General features: G+C 42.3%; 1 protein-coding gene across 2 annotated transcripts in view; it reads right to left on the bottom strand.

The window, feature by feature from the left end:
* LOC111971089 (nck-associated protein 1) overlaps positions 1-21,333 on the bottom strand; it is a 61,982-nt gene that overhangs the window by 9,710 nt on the left and 30,939 nt on the right. For both annotated transcript variants that reach the window (XM_023997886.2, XM_023997888.2), the window contains 7 exons: positions 17,211-17,343; positions 17,004-17,085; positions 16,813-16,871; positions 5,357-5,502; positions 1,312-1,444; positions 552-671; positions 91-230 (listed from right to left, as the gene is read on the bottom strand). In XM_023997886.2, the coding sequence (XP_023853654.1) occupies positions 91-230; positions 552-671; positions 1,312-1,444; positions 5,357-5,502; positions 16,813-16,871; positions 17,004-17,085; positions 17,211-17,343 (813 nt within the window). The remainder of the gene's footprint in view (positions 1-90; positions 231-551; positions 672-1,311; positions 1,445-5,356; positions 5,503-16,812; positions 16,872-17,003; positions 17,086-17,210; positions 17,344-21,333) is intronic.

Below are 21,333 nucleotides of genomic sequence, written 5' to 3'. Positions count from 1 at the left end.
AACATCAGCAACTACTAACATACACCATCACACACACACACACACACACACACGCACACACAGCGCACACACACGCAAGGAACAACTCACTTGGTGACCAGGAGCCTGTTCTTCCTCATGCTCTCAACACCCGGCTTCTCTCGCTCCGGCTCGCCTTTCTTCCCAGTCAGCTTTTTGGACTTCTTGTTCACTGCCTGACTGATGGTTTTCGCACAGTGTTTAGGGAGCAGCTGCAAAGAGATCAAATCTAATCTGAATGAAAATCCACGTGCAATAATTGTATCTATACTTTGATAAGAAGTTAACATAGGACTCCATGAAACTGTCATATATCGTCAATAAGGCCTTACATCAATATGGCCCCTGTCCATTCATTATAAAAGGCAAAACTGATCCTAGAATCAGCACTCCTACTCTGGATCACATACTAAAAATATATGCATTCACTGTACTGAAGTCACTATGGAAAAAAGATACGGCTAAAGTGACAAACGCATCCTTATATACCCTGTTCCACAAGGACATGGTTCTCCATGCCGATGACCCCTCACCTGGTCACTGAGCATGCACTGCTCTGTGCAGATGTCGGTGATGAGGTTGCGCGCCTGCTTGGCCATCTCGTCCAGGAACATGTTGCAGAGCGACAGACTGCGGTCGCCAATGTGATGCCGCTGGGAGAACGCAGGGAAGGGGCAGGTAGTTAACCACTCAGGAACAGTGTGAGATGGGAATCTTAGGGCAACACTTCCGTAGTGCAAAATAATTATTCAAAGTGCAAAACTGACAATAAACCTCAATCTCGCAGTGATTTAACTTGAAACGTTTCTTGAACAATGTGCTTTATAAGCAGGCCTCTTTTTTTCTCTTCTTTTTTTTACTTGAGTAGTAAACTGATCAATACAATCACTTTGTTATGCACATTGCAAATTGTTGAAGAAAAGTTTCAAATTATATCACACTGAGATGATTATAATGACATGTTATAGTAAGTTTTGCACTTTGCACAATGAAAAATGCTGCCCTTAGTGTTTTATGAGAATCTCAAGTTGGGTTGCAAAAAYCCAGAAACTTTCCCAAAGTTCCCCGGTTWAAAAAAAAATCCCAGTTGGAGGATTCCCAGAGTCAGAAGGGAAAATGCAGGGAGGGAACACTCCAAACGGGAATCCTGCAACCAGGACTTCTGGAAAACCAAGGAACTTTAAATATGTTTCCTGAATTTTGCACACCTAACCTTACAAAACAAATTGTAGATATGGATGTGATGTTACGCTTCATAAGGGTTTCTTTCAACCATTGGTTGTGGGGCCTTACCTCTTCGGGACAGAGCTCGTGGGTGCAGCTCATGAAGTGTGTGCACAGCAGGGGGAATGAGATAGAGTGGCGCGACTGTGAGGGCAGTTCCAAACACTGCTGAAACATCTTCTCAAATGCTCGGCTGTAGAAGCTATCACCACCAATGAGACGAGGACACCAAGAAAGACAAACTCAACATCCATCTAGAGCAATCATATCCAAAACAATAAATGAATTAATCTTGTTTTCATATCTTGTCATTAACATATATTTTCACAAATATTTATTTATGCAATTATTTTTTACATTTGTGTTATGCCCATTTTTTATCGTTAGCGCTCATGTTTATGGCAAATTATTTGACCGAGCGCCTTGATGTCATTCATTGTTTTTTTGGTAAAAAATAAGCCCTTACTGGACTGTATTACTTACTATAACTCTATTACTAATTGCATTTATTGTAAGGTAAATTAAAACATGCTACGTGTTGCAGTAGGCCTTTAGAATAATGCAAAACATATCGTTGACTATCCGAGGTGACAAGTGAGAGGAAGCGAACTACACCTAAACAATACCGAAACTAATTTCACACATAAGTTAGCCTAAAGACAAGATTAAATTGACAATAATCTGATGACTGACAATACTATCAGTTGTAAATTGTACATGAAGAGATGGGCGCAGCTTGGAATTAATTGAACGAGGCAGGCACAGGAGCACCACTTTATCAAGTCCTCCTTCAGTCACATGCAGGTAGAACATTTGATATATTAGATTGAGCATATTCTGCAGTTTCTAAGATGCTTAGCTTTGTCAAATAGCTCTCCAAATATCACTTTTTAAAAGAATAACAGTGCTGTGCCGTGTGTTCAGCACATGATAATCGCACCAGAGGGGATGGCTGCCGTTTTATGGGCCCTTAACCAACCATGCTATTTTGTTTGTTTTTTCGCATTGTTTGTAACTTATTTTATACATAATGTTGCTGCTCGCTGTTGTTATTTTACTGCTACTCTTACCACTGCTCTTTAATTATTTGTTCTTTAATAATTCTTATTAAAAACTGCATTGTTGGTTATACGGGATCGGTCATCCACGGGACGGATGAGCTAACATGCGCTAATGTGATTAGCATGACGTTGTAAGTAACAAGGACATTTCCCAGGGCATAGACATGTCTTATATGGGAGAAAGCTTACATTCTTATTAATCTAACTGCACTGTCCAATTTACAGTAGGTATTACAGCAAAAAAATACCATGCTGTTTGAGGAGAGTGCACAACAACAAAAAACTTTTCACGGTCACTGGTTTGGTGACCTCTGAAGGTAAATAATGTACTTACATTCAGTAATCTTGCTCTGATTTGTCATCCTGAGGGTCCCAGAGATAAAATGTAACAGTTTTGTTTGATAAAATCAATTTTTATATTCAAATGTAGGAACTGGGTTCTACAGTTGGAATCCCTGCTGTGTTTGCTGCACCCCCCATCTAGATGTGTGAAGGTTAGTGTCTTTTCTGTAGGGAAGCTAATTATCCATCATGTATGACATTCCTGAAAGTGTGTAAACTTATATTTTGTATTACCATATCATTTGTTAATAATGGCCTCTTGCATTTCAAAGGTGGAATATTTTTCTATTTAAACTGAATTTTTTTTCTTAATAATCTTTTACCAGATCTAATGTGTTATATTAATTTCACATTTCCACAAACTTCAAAGTTTTTCCTTTCAAATGATATCAAGAATATGCATATCCTTTCTTCAGGTCCTGAGCTACAGGCAGTTAGAGTTGGATATGTCATTTTAGGCGAAGATTGAAAAAAAGGGTCAGATCCTTAAGAGGTTTTAAGGGCTTGTAGGTAAGCATTTCACTGTAAGGTCTACCAACGCCTGTTGTATTCGGCACATGTGACAAATAACATTTAATTTGATGAGTACTCGTGCAGCAGCATTGCTCAGGCTACTAGGCAAAGACTAGTAACAGACTTTAATAATAGACCTGCCAAAACAAAATTATAATGATTTCTGTTTTATGGTTTTCATTTTGTTTTTACTTATAGCCTACAGTAACAAACTAATAAATGCTATTATATTCTAATGTTACCTTAACACCTTCATAAACACAACCAAATTATTACTCTTCCGATTGCATATATGACATGTATTTATTAGACTGTTAGAATGCTGACCCGTCATTGGCTGGAGGCTATGCGTATGCTAATGGTGTCCCCAGTGTAAGTAATGAGTGGTCCACGTCTCCCAGTCTGCTGAGGGCTTTGAGAACACCCAATGTGAGTCCAAGGCCCCCCACCCTCGGCCCCAAACTCCAGCGATTTTTTAAATGGGGGAGCAGCAGGAGATTCACCTGCTCCAGCTGGAAGGAATCGTCCTACATGAAGCACAGGGCTCTGCAAACCTGTTCCTTGGAGTGTTACCGTCCTATAGGTTTTCACTCTGGGGTTGGAGCAAAAACCTACAGGAGGGTAAGCTCTCCAGGAACAGGGTTGGAGACCCCGGATCTAGCATCATTGCTGAAACCTCCATGTTTTTTCATGAGGCCGTCCCAGATGCAAGTACTCTTTATTACCTGGGGGTGCGCATGATGGATTTACAAGAACTGTTCCCAACCATCAAAATTCATGTCAAGTGAGTGAAAGCAGAAAAGCTCAAATCCATTTTCAAAACAGCTTATTGAGACCATACAGGATTCGGGTAAACAACCCATAATCTCTGGTCCTATTCCTTCTGCGCGTTGGAACTGCGAGAAATTCAGCCGTAAGTGGTCTCTACATGTTTGGCTAAGAAACCATTGTAGATCTATTTCACCCTAATGAAAAAGGATCCAGACTGCTATCACCAACATTTGCTCAGTACTAAGAGCTGTTAGGCTTACTCGAGCAAGAACCCTCACTAACGCTTATTATATTCCATGTCCTCGCTTGAGGCATATACCCAATGGTACAGTTTTATACAATCTTACATCTATAACAGGACAAAATGTGTGCTTATCAAATGTAGTTTCCTCAATATTAAGAAAGGAGTGCCGCAGGGGTCAATTTTGGCCTCCGTTCTTTTCACTATTTATATAGACAAATATTATTTATCTTAAAACCTGTAACAATCATCTCTATAAGCAGATAGTACAGCAGGCCATTCATGACTTTCAACATTATTGACTCAATAAAAATTGCTTACTGATCTTAAACTAGTGCTTAATCCTAATAAAACCAGGTTTATGTTGTTCTCTGGGTCTCGTAATATTGACCCCGAGGACCTGCGTATTTGCACATTGAAGGGAACCCAAATTGAGCAAGTTCCCCATTATAAGTACCTGGACTGACGACGAGCTATTATTWTTTTTTTAAACACACATTGAAAAGCAGATCTATAAAAATAAAAAAAATCTTAATGAAATACATCCTGCCTCAATTTTAAAAGTAGGAAGAAGGTTGTTCAAGCATCTTCTCCCAGTACTTGATTATGGTGATATAATCTACATTCACGCTGCAGTCTCGGTTTTAAAATCTTTAAATTCAGCACTGCGTTTTATTACTGGGGACAATTTCAGTACACATCACTGCATTTTGTATAGTTTTGTTGGCTGGGAGTCTCTGACTACCAGAAGGGTCCAGTATTGTATCCTTTTTAATATGAAGCGTTTTTTTTTCAGAGACTCCCCCACATCACGCAATAATTGGAGATCCAGCTAATTTTCAGACCCGCTCTTGGACTGGCTGGTTCTGGAGGTCCCACGGGGTCTCCACTGAGAGGGTGAAAAATACTTTGTTTTTATACCCCCAGCTCATGGAATAGCCTTGAGGCCATTGCTGGTCTGCATTGGACAGATTAGATCAAATTTAAGGACGGTGATATGTGAGACTTGTTTGTTTTGATTAATCTTTTTGTACAGATATTGTCATTGTATTGTATTACATTGTATTGTGTATGTACATGCTTACACAGCTCCCTTGTATATGATACCCTGGTATCAATGCTGACCTACCCTGTATGAACAAAATGAAATATGTATATATTTTCTGTCTGTTGGGTTATGTATTACCAGAAGATGGAGATGTCTGAGGTTTCCGCCAACATCTCCACCAGGGAGTCCACCATCTTGGTGTGGAATGTGATGGTGTTCATCATCTTGCCCAGTTCACGGTGGTCAGCGATGCCCAGAGAGGCTTTTGACACACTAGTGTAGGCCTGGAGAGAGCGAGAGAGACAGACAACCGTTTCATCACATCAATCAAAACACCTTGAATTTCAAATCAAAACCATTCTCCATTTCAGCTAGTATCATATTACAAGTCTCTCTTACAACTGGTGTTTAACCCCCTAGAGTCGATTGACACGTCAATCTAAGTTACATATCACATCCGGCTGTGATTGGGAGTCCCATAGGGTGGCGCACAATTGGCTCAGCTTCGTCCGGGTTTGGCTGGGGTAGGCCAAATAAGAATTTGTTCTTAACTGACTTGCCTAGTTAAACGGCCTCGTACTCAATTCTTGCTCGTACAATATTCATATTATTATTACTATTGGATAGAAAACTCTCTAGTTTCTAAAACCGTTTGAATTATATCTGTGAGTAAAACAGAACTCATTATGCAGCAAACTTCCTGATCAGGAAGTGGAAAATCTGAAAACGATGCTCTGTTCTAGGGCCTGCCTATAAATGGGCTTGATACGTATAAGTATACATGCACGTCATACACCTTCCACTAGATGTCAATAGGCAGTGAGAGAAGAAATGGAGTGTTTATCTTGGTCTGAGGTGGAATAAAAGCTCTTGGCATGACGTGTCACCCATTTCCTGTTTTCTGGAAAGCGYGAKAAGGAGCCKGGGATTGCCTTCTGGAAAGCTGTCATTATAGACCACTAATATCTCCGGCTTTGATTTTATTTGATAAATGTGACAATATCATCGTAAAGTATGTTTTTTCAATATAGTTTTATTAGATTATTGAAATTTTTTCGGGACGTTAGGCGTGTTGCGTTGTGTGCCTTTATTCAGGAAGGAGAGCTTTGCGCTACTTTGCTAGCTTTCTGTGCTAATTGACTGGAGAAGAGGACGTTCTAAAACCAAACAACGATTGTTCACGACAAAGGACCCCTTGTACAACATTCTGATGGAAGATCGTCAAACGTAGGACCCATTTTATGATCCTATTTCATATATCTGTCGAACATGTGTACTATTAGGTAGCGCCCAGATTTGGGGCACGCTCAAATCAAATCAAATTTTATTAGTCACATACACATGGTTAGCAGATGTTAATGCGAGTGTAGCGAAATGCTTGTGCTTCTAGTTCCGACAATGCAGTAATAACCAACAGTAATCTAACCTAACAATTCCACAACTACTACCTTACACACACACACAAGTGTAAAGGGATAAAGAATATGTACATAAAGATATATGAATGAGTGGTGGTACAGAACGCATGGCAGATGCAGTAGATGGTATAGAGTACGGTATATACATATGAGTGAGTACTGTAGGTATGTAACATAAAGTGGCATAGTTTAAGTGGCTAGTGGTACATGTATTACATAAAGATGGCAAGATGCAGTAGATGATATAGAGTACAAGTATATACATATGAGATGGGTAATGTGGGGTATGTAAACATTGTATTAAGTGGCATTGTTAAATGGTGGCTAGTGTGTACATTTTACATAATTTCCATCAATTCCCATTTTTAAAGTGGCTGAGTTGAGTCAGTATGTTGGCAGCGGCCGCTAAATGTTAGTGGTGGCTGTTTAACAGTCTGATGGCCTTGAGATAGAAGCTGTTTTTCAGTCTCTCGGTCCCTGCTTTGATGCACCTGTACTGACCTCGCCTTCTGGATGATAGCGGGGTGAACAGGCAGTGGCTTGGGTGGTTGTTGTCCTTGATGATCTTTATGGCCTCCTGTGACATCGGGTGGTGTAGGTGTCCTGGAGGGCAGGTAGTTTGCCCCTGGTGATGCGTTCTGCAGACCTCACTACCTCTGGAGCGCTTACGGTTGTGGGCGGAGCAGTTGCCGTACCAGGCGGTGATACAGCCCGACAGGATGCTCTCGATTGTGCATCTGTAGAAGTTTGTGAGTGCTTTTGGTGACAAGCCGAATTTCTTCAGCCTCCTGAGGTTGAAGAGGCGCTGCTGCGCTTCTTCACAACGCTGTCTGTGTGGGTGGACCAATTCAGTTTGTCTGTGATGTGTACCGAGGAACTTAAACTTTCCACCTTCTCCACTACTGACCCGTCGATGTGGATAGGGGTGCTCCCTCTGCTGTTTTCCTGAAGTCCACAATCATCTCCTTTGTTTTGTTGACGTTGAGTGTGAGGTTATTTTCCTGACACCACACTCCGAGGGCCCTCACCTCCTCCCTGTAGGCCGTCTCGTCGTTGTTGGTAATCAAGCCTACCACTGTAGTGTCATCCGCAAACTTGATGATTGAGTTGGAGGCGTGCATGGCCAGCAGTCGTGGGTGAACAGGGAGTACAGGAGAGGGCTCAGAACGCACCCTTGTGGGGCCCAGTGTTGAGGATCAGCGGGGTGGAGATGTTGTTACCTACCCTCACACCTGGGGGCGGCCCGTCAGGAAGTCCAGGACCCGTTGCACAGGGCGGGGTCGAGACCCAGGGTCTCGAGCTTGATGACGAGTTTGGAGGGTACTATGGTGTTAAATGCTGAGCTGTAATCGATGAACAGCATTCTCACATGGGTATTCCTCTTGTCCAGATGGGTTAGGGCAGTGTGCAGTGTGGTTGCGATTGCGTCGTCTGTGGACCTATTGGGTCGGTAAGCAAATTGGAGTGGGTCTAGGGTGTCCGGTAGGGTGGAGGTGATATGGTCCTTGACTAGTCTCTCAAAGCACTTCATGATGACGGAAGTGAGTGCTACGGGGCGGTAGTCGTTTAGCTCAGTTACCTTAGCTTTCTTGGGAACAGGAACAATGGTGGCCCTCTTGAAGCATGTGGGAACAGCAGACTGGGATAAGGATTGATTGAATATGTCCGTAAACACACCAGCCAGCTGGTCTGCGCATGCTCTGAGGACGCGGCTGGGAATGCCGTCTGGGCCTGCAGCCTTGCGAGGGTTAACACGTTTAAATGTTTTACTCACCTCGGCTGCAGTGAAGGAGAGCCCGCAGGTTTTGGTAGGGGGCCGTGTCAGTGGCACTGTATTGTCCTCAAAGCGGCAAAAAAGTTGTTTAGCCTGTCTGGGAGCAAGACATCCTGGTCCGCGACGGGGCTGGTTTTTTTTTGTAATCCGTGATTGACTGTAGACCCTGCCCAATACCTCTTGTGTCTGAGCTGTTGAATTGCGACTCGATTTTGTCTCTGTACTGAGACTTAGCCTTGTTGATTGCCTTGCGGAGAGAATAGCTACACTGTTTGTATTCGGTCATGCTTCCGGTCACCTTGCCCTGGTTAAAAGCAGTGGTTCGCGCTTTCATTTCACGCGAATGCTGCCGTCAATCCACGGTTTCTGGTTTGGGAATGTTTTTATCGTTGCTGTGGGTACGACATCGTCAATCACTTCCTAATGAACTCGCTCACCGAATCAGCATATTCGTCAATATTGTTGTTGGACGCGATGCGGAACATATTCCAATCCGCGTGATCGAAGCAGTCTTGAAGCGTGGATTCAGATTGGTCGGACCAGCGTTGAACAGACCTGAGCGCGGGAGCTTGTTGTTTGAGTTTCTGTTTGTAGGCTGGAATCAACAAAATGCAGTCGTGGTCAGCTTTTCCGAAAGGGGGGCGGGGGAGGGCCTTATAAGCGTCGCGGAAATTAGTATAACAATGGTCTAGTGTTTTTCCAGCCCTGGTAGCACAATCGATATGCTGATAGAATTTAGGGAGTTTTGTTTTTAGATTAGCCTTGTTAAAATCCCCAGCTACGATGAATGCAGCCTCAGGGTGTGTGGTTTCCAGTTTACAAAGAGTCAGATAAAGTTCGTTCAGGGCCATCGATGTGTCTGCTTGGGGGGAATATATACGGCTGTGATTATGATAGAAGAGAATTCCCTTGGTAGATAATGCGGTCGACATTTGATTGTGAGGAGTTCTAGATCAGGTGAACAGTATGACTTGAGTTCCTGTGTGTTGTTATGATGATCACACCACTTCTCGTTAATCATAAGGCATACCCCCCCCGCCTCTTCTTACCGAAAGATGTTTGTTTCTGTCGGCGCGATGCATGAAGAAACCAGCTGGCTGCACCGACTCCGTTAGCGTCCCTTGAGTTAGCCATGTTTCCGTGAAGCAGAGCACGTTGCAATCCCTGATGTCTCTCTGGAATGCTACCCGTGCTCGGATTTCATCAACCTTATTGTCAAGAGACTGGACATTGGCGAGTAGTATGCTAGGGAGTGGAGCGCGATGTGCCGTCTCCGAAGCCTGACCACGAGACCGCCTCGTTTTCCCCTTTTTCGGCGTCGCACAGGGTCGCGGCTGGGATCAGATCCATTGTATTGGGTGGAAGGCAAAACACTGGATCCGTTTCGGGAAAGTCATATTCCTGGTAGGAACGATGATGAGTTGACGTTAATCGTATATTCAGTAGTTCCTCCCGACTGTATGTAATGAAACCTAAGATTACCTGGGGTACCGATGTAAGAAATAACACGTAAAAAAACAAAATACTGCATATTTTCCAAGGAACGCGAGGCGAGGCGGCCATCTCTTTTCGGCGCCGGAAGTATAGCTCTCGCTATAACATAAGCTGGATGTCGTAATGAAGTTATTTTTAGAATTCTAACACGGCGATTGCATTAAGAACTAGTGTATCTATAATTTCCTATACAACATGTATTTCTTAGTCATGTTTATGAATAGTTATTTGGTCAGAATAGGTGAGTTTTAGAAAAATATCCGCACATTCTGGGAAAAAGATGCTACGTTAGCACAATGTATAACCACTGATTTCAGCTCTAAATATGCAAATTTTCGAACAAAACATAAGTGTATGTATAACCTGATGTTATAGGACTGTCATCTGATGAAGGTTTATGAAGGTTAGTGAAAATTAATATCTTTTGCTGGTTTATTCGCTATCGCTAACGTGCCTATTGCTATCGCTAACGTGCCTTGATGAATGAATGCGGTAGTGTGGTAGGCTATTATAGTAAGCTAATATAATGCTATATTGTGTTTTCGCTGTAAAACACTTTTAAAAAATCGGAAATATTGGCTGGATTCACAAGATGTTAGTCTTTAATTTGCTGTACACCATCGATTTTTCAGAAATGTTTTATGACGAGTATTTAGGTATTTCACGTTGGTCTCTATAATTACTCTGGCTGCTTCGGTGCTATTTTTGACGGTAGCTGCAATGTAAAACTGATTTATACCTCAAATATGCACATTTTTCAAACAAAACATAGATTTATTGTGTAACATGTTATAGGACTGTCATCTGATGAAGTTGGATCTTGGTTAGTTATGTTGGTTTTGTGCATGCTACCTGTGCTGTGAAAAATGTCTGTCCTTTTTTGTATTTGGTGGGGGGCTAACATAAATATACGTGGGCGGGACCCCGGAGCCAGACAGGTTAAATAAAGGTTAAATCTTTTATTTTTTATTAACGAAAAAAAKAGGGATATCAGTTTCTTGCATTGGATGAGTCTCAATTCACAGCATCTGCCAGTGTCACACTTCCGCTTCTTGGTCCCATGTTTAATAAGCTGGAGAAAAAAAATCCCAGAAATTTTCCATTCGCACAACAGAGCTTATTTCTCCCAAATGTTGTGCACGAATTTGTTTACATCCATGTTAGTAAGCATTTATCCTTAGACAAGATAATCTATCTACCTGACAGGTGTGGCATATGAAGAAGCTGATTAAACAGCATGCTCATTACCCGGGTGCACCTTGTGCTGGGGACAATAAAAGCCCAGTTTAAAATGTGCAGTTGTGTCACACAACACAATGCCACAGATGTCTCAAGTTCTGAGGGGGCGTGCAATTGGCATGCTGACTGCAGGAATGTCCAGTAGAGCCGTTGCCAGACAATTTAATATTCATAAGCTGCCATAAACWTTGTTTTAGAGAATTTAGCAGTACGTCCAACCGATCTCACAACCACAGACCATGTGTAACCATGCCAGCCCAGGACCCAGGGTGGGTGGAGTATTTCTGTCTGTAATAAAGCCCTATTGTGGGGGGGAAAAACTCATTCTGATTGGCTGGGCCTGGCTCCGCAGTGGGTGGGCCTGGCTGCCAAGTGGGTGGGCCTGGCTGCCAAGTGGGTGGGTCTATGCCCTCCAAGGCCCACCCATGGCTGCACTCTTGCCCAGTCATGTGAGGGCCTAATGAAACTCAGTAAAATCTTTGAAATTGCATGTGCCGTTAATATTTTTGCTCAGTACATTATGACCAATCTATGGAAAGGGGAGAATCTCATGAACACAATGGTGTTCTCCATTTTGCTCTTCGACCCCCAGAGTGTCACAGGACTCTAATGGAAGGATGAAGGTAGTTTTGTGCCTATAAAAAAAAGGGGTTAAATGTGTGTAAAAAAAAATATATATATACTGCAAATAGTGCATTCAGAAAGTATTCAGACCCCTACACCTTTTCCATATTTTGTTACGTTACAGCCTTATTATAAAACGGATTAAATAATTTTTCACCCTCATCAATCTACACACAATAATCAGGTCGTGAGTGCTCTGGAGTAGGTTTTCAAAAAGGATCTCTGTATTTTGCTCTGTTTATCTTTCAGACGTGACGCTTTGCATTCAGGCCAAAGAGTTCAATCTTGGTTTCATCAGACTAGAGAATCTTGTTTCTCATGGTCAGAGTCCTTTAGGGGCCTTTTGGCAAACTCCAAGTAGGCTTTCATTTGCCTTTTACTGAGGAGTGGCTTCCATCTGGCCACACTACCATAAAAGGTCTGATTGGTGGAGTGCTGCAGAGATGGGAGAACCTTCCAGAAGGACAACCATCTCCACAGAGTAACTCTGGAGCTCTGTCAGAGTGACCATCAGGTTCATGGTCACCTCCCTGACCAAGGCCCTTCTCCACCAATTGCTTAGCTTGGCTGGGTTGTCCTGGTGGTTACACATTTATTCCATTTAAGAATGGAGGCCACTGTGTTCTTGGGGACCTTCAATGCTGTAGAAATTTGTCGGTACCCTTCACCAGCTCTGTGCCTCAACACAATCCTGTCTCGGCGCTCTACGGACAATTCCTTCGACATCATGGCTTGGTTTCTGCTCTCACATGCACTGTCAACTGTGTGACCTTATATAGACAGGTGTGTGCCTTTCCAAATCACGTCCATAGACTGAATTTACCAAAGGTGGACTCCAATCAAGTTGTAGAAAAATCTGAAGGATGATCAATGGAAATGCACCTCAGCTCAATTTCGAGTCTCGTTTTCGCTTTGTCATTATGGGGTATTGTCTGTAGATTAAAGAGAGACAGTTAATGTAATACATTTTAGAATAAGGCTCTAACGTAACAAAATGTGGAAAATGTCAAGGGGACTGAATACTTTCCAAATTAACAGTACATTTCCTGAGATTTTTATAGCTCCTAAATTTAGAACAGACACTTCAAAACCATGTTTCTTGTTTTTTTAACTGCCCTTTATGCCATTTATGAATGTGTTATTCAATGCATTTCTTTGGGATTTAGTAGAAAAGGTCAAAATCAACATTTTATCAAATATTTTTTTTATATACAGTACCAGTCAAAAGTTTGTTAACACCTACTCATTCTAGGGTTTTTCATAATTTTGACTATTTTCTAAATTGTAGAATAATAGTGAAGACATCAAAACTATGAAATAACACATATGGAATCATGTAGTAACCAAAGTGTTAAACAAATCAAAATACATTTCATATGAGATTTTTCAAAGTAGCCACCCTTTGCCTTGATTACAGCTTTGCACACTCTTGGCATTCTCTCAACCAGCTTCATGAGGCATGCTTTTCCAACAGTCTTGAAGGAGTTCCAATATATGCGGAGCACTTGTTGGCTGCTTTTCCTTCACTCTGCAGTCCAACTCATCCCAGGCCAGGTCATCTGATACAGCACTCCATCACTCTCCTTCTCGGTCAAATAGCCCTTACACAGCCTGGAGGTGTGTTGGGCCTGGAGGTGTGTTTTCCTCTGTGTTTTCCTGTTGAAAAACAAACAATAATCCCACTAAGCGCAAACTAGATGGGATGGCGTATTGCTGCAGAATGCTGTGGTAGCCATGCTGTTTAAATGTCCCTTGAATTTTAATTAAAATCACAGACAGTGTCACCAGCAAGGCACCCCCACACCTCCTCCATGCTTCACGGTGGGAACCACACATGAGATCATCAGTTCACCTACGCTGCTTCTCACAAAGACACGGACAGATTTCCACCAGTCTGTCCATTTTTTGCCCAAACAAGTCTCTTCTTCTTATTGGTGTCCTTAAGTAGTGGTTTCTTTGCAGCAATTCGACTATGCAGGCCTAAATCACGCAGTCTCCACTCAACAGTTGAGATGCGTCTGAAATCTGTGAAGCATTTATTTCAAATCAAATCAAAGTTTGTCACGTGCGCCGAATACAACAGGTGTAGACCTTACAGTGAAATGCTTACTTACAGGCTCTAACCAATAGTGCAAAAMAGTTTAGGTGAACAATAGGTAAGTAAAGAAATAAAAACAACAGTAGAAAGACAGTGAAAAACAGTAGCAAGGCTATATACAGTAGCGAGGCTATAAAAGTAGTGAGGCTACATACAGATACTGGTTAGTCAGGCTAATTGAGGTAGTATGTACATGTAGATATGGTTAAAGTGACTATGCATATATGATGAACAGAGAGTAGCAGTATTGTAAAGAGGGGTTGGCGGGTGGCGGGACACAATGCAAATAGCCCGGTTAGCCAATGTGCGGGAGCACTGGTTGGTCGGGCCAATTGAGGTAGTATGTACATGAATGTATAGTTAAAGTGACTATGCATATATGATAAACAGAGAGTAGGAGCTGCGTAAGAGGGGTTGGGGGGAACACAATTTAAATAGTCAGAGTAGCCATTTGATTACCTGTTTAGGAGTCTTATGGCTTGGGGGTAAAAACTGTTGAGAAGCCTTTTTGTCCTAGACTTGGCACTCCGGTACCGCTTGCCATGCAGTAGTAGAAAGAACAGTCTATGGCTGGGGTCTTTGACAATATTTAGGGCCTTCCTCTGACACCGCCTGGTGTAGAGGTCCTGGACGGCAGGCAGCTTAGCCCCAGTGATGTGCTGGGCCGTACGCACTACCCTCTGTAGTGCCTTGCGTTCGGAGGCCGAGCAATTGCCGTACCAGGCAGTGATGCAACCGGTCAGGATGCTCTCGATGTTGCAGCAGTAGAACCTTTTGAGGATCTCATGCCAAATCAGCTGTTTATAAATATGCACAGACCACCCCCCCTTGTCTTACCGGAGTGTGCTCTTCTATCTTGCCGGTGCAGCGTATATCCCGCTAGCTGAATATCCATGTGGTCATTCAGCCACGATTCTGTGAAACATAGGATATTCCAGTTTTTGATGTCACGTTGGTAGGATATTCGTGATCGTACCTCGTCTAATGTATTGTCCAATGATTGCACGTTGGCGAGTAATATTGACATTAACGGCAGCTTTCCCACTCGCCTTTCTGCGGGTTCTCACAAGGCATCCCGCTCTGTGTCCTCTGTGCTTGCATTTCTTCCTCTTGCAAATAATGGGGATGTTGGCCCTGTCGGGTGTTTGGAGAATGTCCTGTGCGTCTTGCTTGTTGGAGAAAAATTCTTTGTCTAATCCGAGGTGAATGATCGCTGTACTGATATCCAGAAGCATTTTTGTGCCGTAAGATACAGTTGCAGAAACATGATGTACAATATAAGTTACAAATAACGCGGAAATCAACAACACATAATAGCACAATTGGTTGGGCGCCTGTAAAACTGCTGCCATTTCTTCCGGCACCAATGTATTTGGGCTGCAATTTTTGAGGCTGGTAACTCTAATGAACTTAACATCTGCAGCAGAGGTAACTCTGGGTCTTCCTTTCCTGTCGCCTTCCTCATAAGAGCCAGTTACATCATAGCCAATGATGGTTTGAACCTGAAGCAAGGATATGCATATTCTTGATACCATTTGAAAGGAAACACTTTGAAGTTTGCAGAAATGTGAAATTAATGTAGGAGAATAACACATTAGATCTAGTAGAAGATAATACAAAGAAAAAAACATGCGATTTCAAATTCTTTGTTTTGTTCCGTCATCTTTGAAATACAAGAGAAAGATTATTTATATTTTGCCCACTAGATGGCAGCAGTGTATGTGCAACGCGTTAGACTGATCTAATGAACCATTGCATTACTGTTCAAAATGTTGTATCAAGACTGCCCAAATGTGCCGAATTGGTCAATTGATACATTTTCAAGTACATAAATATAGAGAACATCCAAAAATGATATGGTAATAAAAAATGTAAGTTTACACACTCCCAGGAATGTCATAAATGATGGATAATTAGCATCCCATCACATTAGCTCAACCGTCCCGTGGGTGGGGACACACCGATCCCGTAGAGGTTTTAAAGTAATGATGGACTGTCATTTCTCTTTGCTTATTTGTGCTATTTGGTATTTTACAAAATAGGGACATCTTCTGTATACCGCCCCTACCTTGTCACAACAAAACTGATTGGCTCAAACGCATTAAGGAAATAAATTCCACAAATGAACTTTTAACAAGGCACACCTGGTAATTGAAATGCATTCCAGGTGACTACCTCATGAAGCTGGTTGAGAGAATGCCAAGAGTGTGCAACGCTGTCATTATGGCAAAGGGTGGCTACTTTGAAGAATCTCAAATATAAAATATTTTTAGTTTACTACCTGATTCCATGTGTGTTATTTCATAGTTTTGATGTCTTCACTATTATTCTACAATGTAGAAAATAGTACAAATAATGAAAAACCCTTGAATGAGTAGGTGTCCAAACTTGTGACTAGGTATAAAAGAATATACGGTACCAAAGGGGTCCTAAAGTTCTAAACCAAATAGCTAAATGATCCATAGTATGACCAGCTTATAACAATTCCATGTCAGTTCAGCAATCCCCCCTACCCCAGTCTTATACTGTAAAGAATTAAGGGGGTAAACACCACCGTTTATGTGCTGTAAATGCTGCAAACTAGCATATAGTAAACCAGGACACAATGCCAAAACGTAACTGTTTTGTTCAATTTATGTTGCTCTCAAAACATTTCACTCGCTAAATAGCGGCCAAATCGCTAGCTGTACCCCCCTATCGAATACGGCATGTAGCAGATTGTTTACAAATAGACTATTATTTATTTAGATTAAATATAATATTCATAGGGACAGCTATTAAACCTAATACTAGTCTAAAAAGCACTTCCAAAGGAGATTCCAATCTGGGTCAAAAAAACTGGCCCATAAGGGTATAACTAGGGTAGCATAGAGTTATTGAGCTTTGTAATATGAGGACTGTTTTTGATATGGCTACCATAACCAGTCCTGGGCTGGCAGTGGCTTACCTGTAGACGGAACCAGTCAAGCCTCATGCCCCGGAAATCAAACACGTCTCCGTCCTCCACTGCAACACAAGCAGAGACACTCATATCCTGATGTCAACATCCGCACCCACCACAGCGTCTATACATAAAGCAACACTTGGGAAGGAGGTAGTGGCAGGCAGGCGAGTATCGTAAGTGTCAGGGCTGAATACCTTGCTTCACGCTGAGGGAGGTCATGGTGTTCACAAAGGAGGACATGATGATGGACTCGTCCTCAGGGCAGACGGAGAGGTTCTGGAAGGGGAGATCTACGTGTCACTGTCTTGTTGTTGCAAAATGTTGTTGAACGCAAAAAACATGTATGCGTGTGTCAGCGTGCACATGTTAATGTGTGTATGGGGGGGGGGGGGGGGGCCCACCTGCACAAGCTCGTTGAGAATCACAGCGTCAAAGCCGGACAAGTACTGCACATAGTACCGTTGCATTACGGGACCGTACTTCCTGATGTGTGCCCGGAGCTCCTCCATGTAGAAGATGAGCTCTGCAACATGCCTGAGAAGCAACAAGAGAAAAGGAGAAGTCAGGGGTGTATTGATTGGTGAACACTGTAGCAAAACAAGTGTTTCTTATGGAACGAGTTCAGGTTAGTCTAAGGCAGCCAAGCCATACTCAACAGTATTTCAACTTCAGGAAATCAGTCAGCTTTTATCTTACTGCTGTTGAGAGTTGTAATTGTAGAAGGCACAAGGTGCAATTTCAAAATGTGGTATTGCATGAGCAGTTTTCCTCGTTACGTTAGTCACTGACAGACCTTGGAGAGCTATTTATAACCGGTCAGAAATGTTCAGTTGATCACCTACTAGCCCATGTTAGTTAGGTAGGTAAGTAAGGCTAACCAGCCATCTAAATCTTGTAGTTATTATGGCCAGATTACGTGCCCAGGACCCTCGACCCCAAGGTGCCCCAATTTGCTTTTTATTTATTAGGATCGCCATTAGCCGACGCCAATGGTGACAGCTAGTCTTACTGGGGTCCGACATATAACGAAAAATACATTAGACAAAATCATTTTTTATTTACACACTACATGTTAATGTTTTTAAATGTGTGTGTATGCGTCGATCAGTCACACATACATGTCAGTACATACACACAACAAGTAGGTCACATGTGGGAGAGGCGTTGTGCCGTGAAGTGTTGATTTAGAATTGTTCTGGACCTGGGGACTGTGAAAAGACCCCTGGTGGCATGTCTGGTGGGATAAGTGTGTGTGTCAGTGCTGTGTGCAAGTTGACTATGCAAACAATTTGGAAGTTCCAACACAATGTTTACTATAAAAACAAGAAGTGACGCAGTCAGTCTTTCCTCAACTCTTAGCCAAGAGAGACTGTCATGCATAGTATTAATATTAGCCCTCTGATTACAAATGAGTCGCAAAAGACGTGTCGCTCTGTTCTGGGCCAGCTGCAGCTTAACTATGTCTTTCTTTGCAGCACTTGACCAAATGTGTTTTTATTTTTTATTTAACTAGTCAAGTCAGTTAAGAACAAATTCTTATTTACAATGATGACCTGGGCCAATTGTGCGTTGCCCTATGGGACTCCCGATCACGGCCGGTTGTGATACAGCCCGGGATTGAACCGGGTCTGTAGTGATGCTTCTAGCACTGCGATGCAGTGCCTTAGACCCCTGTGCCACTCGGGATCGCAATAATCAAGATCAGATCAAACTAGAGCCTGCAAGACTTGCTTTGTGGAGTGTGGTGTCAAAAAAGTAGAGCATCTCTTCACTAACAGACCTCTCCCCATCTTTACAACCACTGAATCTATATGTTAAGACCATGACAGTTTACAATCTAAGGTAACACGTAATTTAGTCTCAACTTGTTCAACAGTCACACCATTCATTACCAGATTCAGCTGAAGTCTAGAACTTAGGGAATGATTTGTATCAAATACAATCCTCTTTGTTTTAGAAATGTTTAGGATCAGTTTATCACTGGCCGCCCATTCCAAAACAGACTGCAACTCTTTGTTAAGTGATTCAGGGACTTCATTAGCTGTGGTTGCTGATGCGTATATGGTTGAATCATCAGCATACATGGACAAACATGCTTTGTTTAATGCCAGTGGCAAGTCATTGGTAAAACTAGAAAAGAGTAGAGGGACTTGAGAGCTGCCCTGGGGTACACCACACTTTACATGTTTGACATTAGAGAAGCTTCCATTAAAGAAAACCCTCTGAGTTGTATTAGATAGATTGCCATATCGTGGATTCAGAGCTGAGGTTGAAAAGCCATAACACATAAGTTCTCAACAGGATATGATCAATAATATCAAAGGCTGCACTGAAATCTAACAGGACAGCTTCCACAATCTTCTGATTATCAATTTCTTTCAACCAATCATCAGTCATTTGTGTCAGTGCAATACATGTTGAGTGCATGCTGAAAGACTGATGTTAATTTGTTTACAGAGAAGTAGCATTATCTTTGGTCAAACACAATTTTTTCCAACAATTTGCTAAGAGATGGCAGCAAGCTGATAGGTCTGCTGTTAAAACCAGTAAAAGGCCGCTTTACCACTCTTGGGTAGCGGAAGAATTAGGCTTTCCTCCAGGCCTGAAGACAAAGACGTTCCTCTAGGCTCAGAATAAAGATATGACATATAGGAGTGGCTAGAGTCAATTACAATCCTGAGTAGTTTTCCATTTAAGTTGTCAATGTCAGGCGGTTTGTCATTATTGATCAAAAACGAATCCACCAAACTAACTTTACAAAATTCTAACTTGCAGTTTTTGTGTTTATTATGGATTAGCTATTCCTGGGGCCCGTCAAAATTGAGGCAGTTATACATTTTTTAAAACAATACACAATTCACAACACACTAAGTGTGTGCCCTCAGGACCATGCTCCACAACCACATATCTACAATAAAAAATCCATGTGTATGTGTGTGTATAGTATAGTGATCATTTCCAGTCATCTGGTGATTTTCAATATTCAGGTCCCCAAGAGAGTAGACTGTTTACATCAGATACAATAACAAGCATTTCACACATATTATTTAGATACTGACTGTTAGCAATTGGTCTATAGCAACACCCAAAGAGAAAAGGTTTTAGATGTGCCAGGTGAACCTGCAACCACAATACTTCAATAACACTTGACATAAGATCTTCTTCTATGCATTGCAGGGATATGGCTCTGAATATATACAGCAACACCTGCCCCATAAGCACCTGTCTCTTCTATAGATGTTATATCCTTGTATTGCTACTGCGGTATTATCAAATTAAGTATCCAAGTGAGTCTTGGAAATGAGTAATATATTAATGTTATCTGATGTTAGCAAGTTATCCATTAATCAGTTGGTGTGTAAGTGTGTGCGCTGTGGGGTTGAAACTACGAACCAATAAGCTTGGCTCTCGCATCCCTTCCAGGCTTTTGAGAGGAAGGGTGGACAATGAGCCTGTCATGGCGGATGCAAGCAATATCCCCACGAGCTCTGGCAGCTTTCATGGCTGGGATAAGTTATTTTCTCTTCTGGCGCACAGCTTCAGGATAGGCCTCGTTGAGGAAGATATACATTCCCCTCAAGTTCTTGGTTCTTTCCAGAACAGCTACCTTGTCCTTGAACCTCAGGAACTTGACTACTATTGGCCTGGGTCTGTCACCTGAGCCGGTGGTGGGTTTTCCAGTCCTGTGGGCGCGCTCCACCTCAGTCTTCCTGTGGTCCATCTTCAGTTTCTCTGAGATCATTTCCCCCACTTTATCCTTAGACTCCGTCCAGGTCTCATGTGGAGATTCTGCAATTCCGTCCACAACCATGTTGTTCCACCTTGATTGTCCCTTCAGATAATCTGATTTCTCCGTCATTCACATCCATAACTGATGTCCTCTTTCAATGACTTAAAGATTGCGGTCATCTTGCTGACCCGTGGAGAACTGCAAACTGTTCTTCAGGTCATGGATCTCTCGTCAGATCGTCAATTATTTTATTAGTTGACTCCACCAGTATTTGGACAAAACACTTGAAGCCATTTTCTTCTTGTTGTATCAACTGCTTGTAGAGCTCTATTTGTTTATTTAACGGTACTCCAGCTGGCTTTGGTCTTTGTCATGGTAAGAATGTAGGTTAAACTGTTACTCTTCGTAGTTTGACACAGGGCAGGTCGCAGAGAATATTGAAGACAATAACAACAAACAGCAGGGTCTAGACAGCCACAAGCCAGGGACAATCTGCAGTCCCAGCCACAATGGCTAAATGCGTTGCAGGCTGTGTTCAAGCAGCCTGCAACACATTTAGCAAGAAAACCATGCTAGCTTGATAGGCAGCTAGTTAGCAGCTAGGCCAAACAGCTCCTCAGATCCGGTCGGTAGGATCACTGGACAGATAGCAGCGGTCCCAGCAACTGATGCCAACCGCGTAGCGGGATCCAAACTCAAAAAAGTAGTTATGAGTCACTCAGGTATCATTATGAAGACACATAAGACATTGCAAAATGTGTAGAATTGCAACATTTTCTCTGTCCAAAAAGAAG

Source organism: Salvelinus sp. IW2-2015, linkage group LG12 (genome assembly GCF_002910315.2).
Source record: "Salvelinus sp. IW2-2015 linkage group LG12, ASM291031v2, whole genome shotgun sequence".
Taxonomy (NCBI): Eukaryota; Metazoa; Chordata; class Actinopteri; order Salmoniformes; family Salmonidae; genus Salvelinus; species Salvelinus sp. IW2-2015.
Note: the sequence above shows the minus strand (reverse complement) of the source record. Positions and strands in the feature narration are given on the sequence as shown.